Source organism: Arachis hypogaea, chromosome 13 (assembly GCF_003086295.3).
Source record: "Arachis hypogaea cultivar Tifrunner chromosome 13, arahy.Tifrunner.gnm2.J5K5, whole genome shotgun sequence".
NCBI lineage: Eukaryota > Viridiplantae > Streptophyta > Magnoliopsida > Fabales > Fabaceae > Arachis > Arachis hypogaea.
The window spans coordinates 14,589,465-14,600,333 of record NC_092048.1 but is presented as its reverse complement, the minus strand read 5'-3'; the positions used below and the strand labels follow the sequence as shown (position 1 = coordinate 14,600,333).

Below are 10,869 nucleotides of genomic sequence, written 5' to 3'. Positions count from 1 at the left end.
GGTGAAGGCTACGCTCGAGCTCCTGCACTTGTAGTCTCAAATCCACGCCTTTCTCGAACTGGACAACTCGACTAGTGGCGGAGCCTGATGACGGCCTCAACGTCAAGACGCGGAGGTTGCTGACGAAGAACGACTCCATCCCGTATACGCGGTTCTTATACGATGCTAAGGCGGTCTCACACCAAACCGCATCGGGGTCGACAACTAAAGCCGCAGAGCCATCGGCGGCGTCCTCCCTTCTTTGCTAAGACAACTAAATCGTGGCCTCTAGTCTCTCTGTGTAGGACTCCTGTGCAATTAACACAAGTTACTGTGATTAGTAAGACATATATACAGTTAATCTCTAATAATTTTATAGCAGAAACTGAGACCGCTGATCAGCAAATCTTGCTTTGTTCTTCTTTTGCGTTTTCTTTTGGCAATTCTGTCTGCACATGTTCTATCAGTTTATGCAGTTTTTTTTATTTCATTGTTTTAAATAAGTTTTAAACTCAAGTTGTCACTTGAATTTAAGAGGGATATTAGAATATATTAGGATCAATTAGCATTCATTAGAATTATTTATCATATTTGAATATTTATTATAGGATATTATGTCTTTATTATTTCGATTCTCTTAGCACATATAAATATCCTTCTATATTATATTATTTCATACAATTTGAATATATACAAATCTTTTCTCTACTGCTTTTTGTCACCTTTTTAACATTTTTTATTTTCAAAAACTTATTACCTAAATGTTATTATTTTAAAACTATTTACTCGGATAAATTATGTGAGCAATTTGATTTCACTAAAAGGGATAGATTTGGGTTAAGGTTTGTGGAAAAAGGTGCTTTCTCACTGAATAATAAATAGTTTGAAAATAATGCCATTTTGGTAATAAATTTTTAAAACCGTAACGTATTGAGAAAAAAAAAACATATATATATATATATATATATATATATATATATATATATATATATATATATATATATATATATATATATACATGAAAAATGTTTGATTTATATGAATTGATTCAGAGCAAAAATGGCATTATAATATCGATGGATGGCATAGGCTATAGTCGTGCAGATTGGTGGGAACATGAACTGCTATATATGGGACGAGTTTAATTAGTAAATTATAGGGGAACCAATTCTTGGAGGGAATTAAAAACAACTATTTGTTAGAGTGGACTTCATCCAGGTGATAAAGTCAGACTCTAGATCTTGTATTTTATTTCCTTTTCTTCCTAATACCAAAAATAATTAAGAGCTCTCTGGCATATTAATAAATCAAAAACTCTTGAACTATAAGAATGTATACATAATTTATTTTATTTTTTTTCACGGACCAAGTTGTAAATTGACTTAGTTTTAAACTTGTATGATGAGAAAGATTTTCAAGATGTAGAGCAGACATTCAGGGATCGCTTCGAAGTTCTCAAGTAGACCAAGGTAGTAACAACTAAAACCAAATCTTCATTTTAAAAAGAAATGATAGCAGCGATATAATCGCGTTGGTGAATGATGGTTGTGTTAGAAGATGTTGAAAATATAGTAATATAGTTGTTCACTTACTCCACAAACAAGAGCACATGGAAGGTTACTCTGCCTTACGCATCCCAGTGAAAATTTCATTCATTCATTCTAACACCCATTCAAAAAACTGTTGCTTCCCACATACTCCAACACAAAGTCTTATTACTCACTCAATCAAAATGTACATACAAATACAATTTTCATACCTGCGTCCATGTGTACGGAACAAGTATAACAACCTCAATCATCATCTTCCTCGAATCCTCGTGAGGTGTTTCTTTAAATAAATATTCTAATAATCATATCTCTCGTCCAATACGTTGACAAATTACAGCAACCTTATTTAGATTTAATTATTATTAATTATTACTTAGCTGACCGTGCCAACATGACAAGATACTTTTGTTTTGTTCTTCAATCTGCAATTAGCAGAGTTGATCCACTGCCTCTGCCGATAAGCAAGCACCGCACACATGCTAATTCAAGCAATTAACCACTTTTTTCCCACCTCACTCTTATTATTTTAGTTTATACATATTCTTTCTCAGAAAGCCTCTATTATATATTCACTAAATAAATAGACTAAGTAAGATAAAATATTATATATTATATATGTATAGACTAGTTAATATGTAAGTTTTTACCACCCATATTAAATATATATTAAAATTAATCATCAAAATTAATTATTATTATAAAATATATATTAAAAATAAATCAAAATTATACATATATTTATACATAAATATATAATAATTAATTTTAATGTACAAATAATATTTTTAAAATTTTTATATTAAATTTTTCATATTTATATAGAAACATTGTTATATGCTCCGAGAATAAGTGCTATCAATTAATTGTTTTTTGCATTAGTATTATAAATTCACTATTATTTTAAAATTCTAAATCTTAAATTCTAACATCTTAAAATAAAAATTAACATTAAAACTGACAAAATAAATTATACAGAGCAGGAATATTCATTTACTCGCATACCATGTAAGACATTTTAGAGTAATTCCAATATTAACTTTTATTTTAATTTTATTTTGAATTTATTTTAAAAAAATATTAAAAGGTCATCAGAATTTATTATTTTAGTCATTATTTAATTATTAATTCAATTTTTTAATCTAATTTCTTTAGTTTAATAATATAATAATATATTTTATTCTATATATTTTTAAACATTGATGATTAACTAATAGTAAAAAATAATAAATTATAACGATTCTCTAATTTTTTTATAAAATGCTATATTCATATTTGTGAAATCATATGTTATAAATAGTAATTTGAGATTAAATATAAAATTTATTATTCTAATATTTAATTTTAATTTATTTTAAATTTTATATTATTTTTAATTATTCTATCAAGATAATTAGATAAGGAGCAATGCTAGGGAACCAAAAGGATATTAGCAAAAAATTAGCGAAATACCTTTGAGTGAATCCAAAATCTCTACGAGTTAATATATATGAATGTTTTTTCTGCTAAGTATTAGAATGTTTATTTTTCAGACTAAATGGATGTTCTTTTATGTATTTTTTGAATTTTTTTGTATTGCAAATGTGAATGTCTCTATTTCTTTAAGAATTTTATAATTTTTTTAAATTTTATAGATATTTAATTATTTTTACTAAAATATAACTGGATGTTTCTTTTGTTAAGTATTAGGATGTTTTTTTCATATTAAATGAATTTTTTTTATATTTCTATAATTGTTCAAGAAATCCTTTTGGGTAAAATTAAGTGTGTAGTTTGTAATCTTTTTAATCATTAAAACGACATCTAATATCCCAAAATGCAGAACAGCAACATCATGATGAACTGCGATTCAAAATACTCAGAATTGAGGATGGAAGTTTTTGAAGAGTGGCGGTGAATATAAGGCGCACTGAGCTAATGGAAATAATAATCAGGTTCTTGCGCAGAGACAAAAAAAAATAAAAAATATGGAGAACAAATTGGTGCAATGGCTAGAGAGAAGTGGCACGAAACAGAGGCATTGGGAAAGCCGTTAGGTAGGAAAAGCGATGAGAAACTCCTTCCACCATGAAGAACTGAAGCGGAGGAAGATTAGGAAGGAGATCCTTGGCGTTCTGAGCTCAAAGACGACACCACTCGTGGTGAATCCGATGGGGAGGCAGAGAGGGCGGGGTCTGTGTGTGTGATTGTTGGAGGTGGGTAGGTTAATGTGAGAGAGAAGAGAAAAGTTTTTATAGGTTTTAATTAAGTTTACCAATTTTAAATTTTTTAAATTTTAAATTTAAAAAATTTAAAATTAATTAATTATTAATATAAATTAATGTGGTTTTGTTTAGTTTTTGACTGGTAACCTCTTGGTTCCGTATACTTTTCTTTATATAAGTGACAAAATTTGGTTCAGTTTACGATAATACTTTTTCGTCCATTTGAGTTGGTCTTAAAAATATAGGGAGATAATGAGAATAATAAAATAAAAAAATTAAAATTAAAATCATAAATCTGATTATGAATTAATTATTTTTAATTTCAGATTTTGAAATTTGAAAAATAAGGATTTGCAATTAAACCAAATCATAATTGGCACAGTTACTCCTAGTATCACGCTAACCTCCCATTCTTCATTTGCGAACTTCGGTCTGCAGAGTCACCCCCGGCGCCGTTGCACTTCTCTACTGTCTGGTCTGACATCGCCCAGTCGACGACGCCCAGCCTCCCGCCGACAACGCCCAGCCGTTCCGCGTTCCACTTGCGCGCTGTAGCAACTGGAGATCGCGCCGCAAAAGTCCCGTGCGTCCTCGTTATCGCTGCCCACCCACCGCCGGCCGTGCAGGCCCCACCGCCGTCTCCCGCCGCGCCATTCGAGATGCACGTTATCTCCGTCGTCTGTCCTCCCCATCGCGCCGTTGTTGCTGGCTTGCTGCTCTGCCGCACCTCATCGACGCCACCCTTCCTCCCACCGATTCAACTCCTCTTCCTCTTCCATCTCTGGCCGCTGCGTGTTCGGATTCGAAGTCCACGGAGTAGATTCGCAATCTTGCCTAGCCTCCATGCGTCGTTGTCGACTTTTTCTACCCCGCAAATGTGTTGGATGTTCAATTCATTAGGTATGTAAATAGTTATTTTAATTCTTAATTGGATGGTTATTTTGTTCGGTTCAATTATATACAATTAACAAATAATGGATGGTCCTTTTCATTAGTTGGATGATTATTTTAATAACTACATAGATAGTTGTTTGATGACGATCCCGCGACGGTAATTGGGGAGAGGTGCTACAAGGATGGACGATGATGGTTGGTGAGGGAGTTTCTAACGCTGAAAAAGTGGAATGATTGATGAGGGTGGAATAGTGACAGACGGTTTGAGGAGAAGAGGGTGTTTAAATTTTATGATTTAGGTTGGGGAGTTTTCTTACCTTTTTTTTTTCTTGTATTTAGTTAAATTCTAAATCCATTATTCAGATTGTTTAAATTTGTCGCTGTGTCCCTACCGCAATTGTTTTAAAAAATAATATATTGCTGCCTAATGGATTCCATAGCCATGCAGGTATATATAGAATGGAGTAATAATAACCATACCCTGAATTACATGAGCAGAGCTACAAGCAAAGGCAGAACCTTGAAATTGCATTCACATATAATGTAATATAATATATGCCGTAACTTCATCATTTTTCTTTTTGAATATTTGCCGACAACTCAATATAATTCAGATATCCTTAGCTTTCATTTGACACACTCATATTCCTCGATTCCATGTAGGAAACTCCCACTCTAAGCTAGTTAATAATAACCGTTTCATTGGGAGTATATAATAACTGCCACACCACCCAAACCCAAGAAGAAAAAAGAAAACAATAACAGCACACAAAATGATGAATATGAGGAAAATATTCTTGACACTATTATTGCTGTCATCAATTTTCACAATTGCAGCATCAAGAAAGAGATCATCATCTCATCAAAAATCAAACGTGGATTGGTGGTGCAACCGAACACCACACCCTGCACCATGCAAGTACTACATGAGGCAAAGCCACTACAACTATTATCACAGGTTCAAGCACAGAACCGAGTTCCGTTCCGTTCTACTCAACGTGGCGCTAGACAAAGCACTCTTCATGCAAAAACAAGCACACTCTCTGCAAATCCAGAACACCACTATGAAGCAGAAAACCGTGTTCGGCGATTGCTTGAAGCTCTACGACAACACCGTCTTCCACCTCAACCGCACCATTCAAGGCCTCAAATACCATCAAACGAGAAACTGTACGGCTTTCGATGCACAAACATGGCTCAGCACTGCACTCACCAACATCGAAACCTGCAAGAAATGGGCCAATGCAATGAAGATCTCGGCCCTCACTGATCCGAATTCATGCCCCAGCATCAACGTGTCTGAGATTATAAGCAATACTCTGGCTGTGAATTCTGTGTTCTTGAAATATCAGAGAGATCATTTAACGGAGGACTACACGGAGGACGCGTTTCCGAGTTGGTTTTCGGTGACGGACAGAAGGCTGCTGCAGGATTCAGGCGTGAAGGCTAACCTTGTGGTGGCCAAAGACGGTTCGGGACACTTTAGGAGCGTGCAGGCGGCGATTGATGCGGCGGCGAAGCGGAGGTTGAAGACGAGGTTCGTGATTCACGTGAAGAGAGGGGTTTATAAAGAGAATATTGAGGTTGATAAGACGAACGATAATATCATGCTGGTTGGTGATGGCATGAGAAATACCATTATTGCCAGTGGAAGAAGCGTTCAACAAGGCTATACCACCTATAGCTCCGCCACTGCAGGTAACTCATTAATTAGTTTCATGTCAAAATTCAGTAACATTTCCTATCTAATTAATTCCATTCATCTTAATTAGAACTCTTCATTGTGCATTATATGTGCAAAAATGATATTCAAATAACTCATGATTACTAGATCCATCTAGTTTAGGGGGGTCCTTCTTGTGCAAGCATTGACTTCATTTTACAACAAGATCTAGTTTAGGAGGGAATTAAAGGAAGTGTTATGCACTTTCGGAGACTTAATTAAATCGTTAGAGTTGCCTTAGATTATTGAATAAGCAAGGCCACGTCATCAAATCAAACTTAAAAATGATTGGCAAAAGATGCCAAACTGGCTAGCTAGCTTGCATGAATATACAAGAGTAATGCCATCATTGATGCTTGCAATTTGTGTATACTTGATAAACATAATTGGCTAACTTCCCGGGGACATAAAGAAACCATAGTCATGATTATTAACTCATTAATTTTCTTGACTAGGAATTGATGGACTTCACTTCATTGCACGTGACATCACCTTCATGAACACGGCGGGCCCACTCAAGGGCCAAGCCGTGGCGCTCCGATCCGCCTCCGATCTCTCCGTCTTCTACCGCTGCTCCATAATTGGCTACCAAGACACCCTCATGGCTCACGCCCAGCGACAATTCTACCGAGCTTGTTACATCTACGGCACAGTTGACTTCATCTTTGGCAACGCCGCCGTTGTTTTCCAAAACTGCGTCATCCTCGCAAGAAAGCCCAATAATGGCCAGGCCAACATGATCACGGCCCAAGGTCGCGGCGACCCATTCCAAAACACAGGTATCTCATTCCACAATTGTCAGATACGGGCCGCACCCGACCTCAAGCCCCTTGTCAACCAATATAACACATTCTTGGGCCGGCCCTGGCAGCAATACTCAAGAGTTGTGGTTATGAAAAGTTATATAGATAGCTTGGTAAGCCCAACGGGCTGGTCTCCATGGGGCAACACTAATTTTGCTCAGAGTACGTTGTTCTACGGAGAGTATAAGAATTTTGGGCCTGGATCTTCTACAAAGAACAGGGTTCGGTGGCCTGGTTATCATGTTTTGACAAGCCCGGCCCAGGCTTCACCCTTTACGGTTAATAGCCTCCTTGCTGGCGGCACGTGGTTACCGGCTACTGGCGTGCCATTTACGTCTGGCCTTTGATTCATTTTTAGTCATATGATACGATTTCATGTTATTATATCACATTGTTTCGAATTAATTAAGTTGTAACAATATTCTTTTGTACATTCCATGAGAAAAAAATAATGAATAATAAGTTATTTGTGTTTGATCGAAACTAAACTAAATTATATATATAGTTATATACTCATATATACCTTGCTTAAATTTTAAAGAAACTAAGTACTTACACATATGCAACACGTTTGTCGCTTAAATCAAAGAGAGGAGGAACCATTGTCAATATTCTGAGATGATAATAATTTCAGGAAATTAACTTGATAGTAATTAGGTTAATGGTCAAATTAATAGTTCTGAAAAGATGAATTATTTTTTAAATTTATTTTTAAAAAAATTTATCAATTAAATTAGTCTTTTAAAGATTATTATAAATTAATTATTTTTTATTATTCTGTTATTCAATTAATAATTTTCGTCAATAATTGGTGATATATAACATTAATTAATAGCATACATGACACATAGTATGTCTAATTCGATGTTGAACAAATATGTTTACGAAATTATATCAATTTAGTCTATTTTTCAATTATATATATCCTAAACCTAATATAACTTAACAATACTAAAGATAAATTTAAAAAATGAGTTATTTTTTAGGGATTAATTTAACTATTAACTTATAATAATTATATTGTTGAACAAACTAAAAAGAATGTAAGCTTTATATTTTTTTAAGATGGTTGTGAGGCTTGTGCTGCATAGTGAGGATGACAATGTTTAATTATTATTGCCACCAGATTGTAATTGACAATACTGAGTGATAATTGGCTGGTCAGAACTCAAAACTTGCGGAGTAAGGAACAAGAAGCCAAGCATATGGATCTTTCATATTTCTATGCTTGTTTAATTAAATCATGCCATAATTTGTTCCAAATCTCACTAATATGTCTTTTACCTAGTTATGCAGGAATTCCTTTATATATCTAGAAATCTACTATTTTTAGACATGGTAATAATAATAACTACACAAAAACTATAATATATCATTGTTACATACATTGTTATTTTGATTCTGAAACTCATGGAAGAATTATGTGATGATTTGAATTTTAAATTATAAAATGTTATATGACTAATAAAATTTATAATTTTGGTTAATATTTAACTAACACTCTATATGTTAAGTATTAAAATATAAATTCTAAATACTAAATTCTAACTCCTAATAATATAAAAATAATCGAATAAAATATATTTTTTATTCTTGATATTTGTCAAAAATTTTAAAAATATCTCTAAATTTTATATTTTAATTTCATCCTAAAAATTTTTTATTTGCGTCAATTGTATCCCGGACAATTAAATTTTCAAGAATCTTAAAACTAATTCAACTATAATGTTTAACAACTAATAGTCACTGATAGAACTTTATGCCTAAATAATTTGGGTTGAAAATTGTTCTTATAAATTTGTTATTGAATTGGTTTTAAGTTTTTTAAAAAAATAGTTATCAGAAATATATTTAACTTAAATTGAAAATTTTGAGACAAAATTAAAATAAAATAAAACTTATGAGTATTTTTAAAATTTTGACAAATTTAAAAAATATATACTTTCTTCAAAAGAAAAACTCTTGGGAATCAACAATTTTTAGTATTTTTTTTATTATCATTTGACCAACGTAAATATTAAATTGTCTTTAACAAATAAATTTTATCAATTTATGCGTGAAAATTTTAAAAAATATGAGTGTAAACTGTATTAGTTGATCATGTGTGTAAATTCGGATAAATATATATGCAAATTATATTCTTTTTGTATACAAATTTTTTATAAATGAAGATACAAATTAGTGCTAATAAAGTACTTGATAAAAATAATAATATTTATTCATCATGTAGTATTATTTTATTCAAAATAATGTGTTGATTAAAAATATTGACTAATAATAATATTAAAATGCGTTGATCTTCCAATATTTTTCTTTTGAATTTGATTTTACTTTCATCCACACGATGTAATCAATAGTTCAATAAGATGCGAACAACTTATATTAAACTCTCTATGTGAGTTCACATGGAGATCATATGTATGATGATGAGTATGCACGTCATTAATAATCTAAATTTCTAAATACAACATATGATGATGAGTATGTGATTAATAATATAAGGTGATTGCTACGGTACGATGATAAATTCATACATATTGATAGGTTTAAAATATGGACAAATAGTAATAAATCATGTGGTATTTTTTTTCACATCAACATTTAATTTTTTTTAAATATATATTATATCACCACTTTTACTAATATACCCATTTAATTAAATAAAAATAAAAATATATTTTTTATTTAATTTTATAAAAAATCTTAAACATCCTTATTTTATTTGATTAGACAAAATACTCTTGTAAATTAATCAAATTTTAGAATTCAATTAATCTTAATTTTATAATTTTAAATAATTTAAACAACAAAACAAAAACATATTAAAAAAAAAAACAAAAAATTAATCTTTCTTCATCTTCTCCAATTCCCCTAATCATTAGTGTCCTCCTCTAAAGCAAAGCAAAACATATCAAAAAAATAAAAAATCAATCTATTCTTCATCTTCTCCTAATATCATTCGTGCTCCCCTCCCCTCTGAAGTACACCAAAACGGCAAAACCCTAGCAATAATTGACTGCATTGATCTCGCTAGCTAGCCACCCACAGAATTTAAAGAACCTAAAGGAGAAGGAAGGCTAAACCACTCAACTGGACAAACGCTGCGTCTTTCTCCTCTATGAAAATTCTTTGAATACCCATTCGCCCTCCATCGTCGAGCCCCTTCGCCCTCCACCGTCGAGCCCCGTCCAGCCGTCATCGTCTAGCGCCTCTCCCTTTCTGGCAGCTACCGCGTCTTCCTCCACTCCTCCCTGCACTCTGCCACTATCTGTCTGCATCATCAAGAATGGAGCCTCTGACTCAGGTTGGTTCTTGATTTTTTTTGTTTGATTTTTCACTGCTTCTATTTGTTTTTCTGTTCTGTTCTTGAGTTAATTCTGGTTTGTTCCTAAGTATTGTAGTACTTGATTGTAGTTATGATTTTTAAATTTCTTGATTCTTGGTTGGCATATTTTCTGCAGTTCTCTATAGTATTCTCTTGGTTGCTATTCTTGATTCTTGATTTTTGTTATGATTTTTTAATGCTTTTATTTTTTTCTGTTCTGTACTTGAGTTGATTCTGTTCTTTGATTTTTGATTTTTTATTTTTCACTGCATCTATTATGATTCACCATAGCACGCTATTTGATGTTATTTCATATATTAGTGTTTCATTTATATCATAATTAGTAATACAACTCTAAATCTTTGAAGTTTGGCTAATTATAATTCATAGAGCA

At 32.4% G+C, this 10,869-nt stretch overlaps 1 protein-coding gene across 1 annotated transcript; it reads left to right on the top strand.

Moving 5' to 3' along the window:
- Positions 1-5,107: 5,107 nt before the first annotated feature.
- LOC112737393 (probable pectinesterase/pectinesterase inhibitor 60) lies at positions 5,108-7,646 on the top strand. The gene is made up of 2 exons (XM_025787285.3): positions 5,108-6,322; positions 6,803-7,646. The coding sequence occupies exons 1-2, from the start codon at positions 5,398-5,400 to the stop codon at positions 7,495-7,497; spliced, it is 1,620 nt and encodes a 539-aa protein (XP_025643070.1). The 5' UTR covers positions 5,108-5,397; the 3' UTR covers positions 7,498-7,646.
- Positions 7,647-10,869: the final 3,223 nt, after the last annotated feature.

Coding starts and splice junctions, on each gene's coding strand:
- LOC112737393 (XM_025787285.3), top strand. CDS start 5,398: ATGATGAATATGAGGAAAATATTCTTGACACTATTATTGCTGTCATCA. Junction 6,323..6,802: donor CTATAGCTCCGCCACTGCAG/GTAACTCATTAA, acceptor TTTCTTGACTAG/GAATTGATGGACTTCACTTC.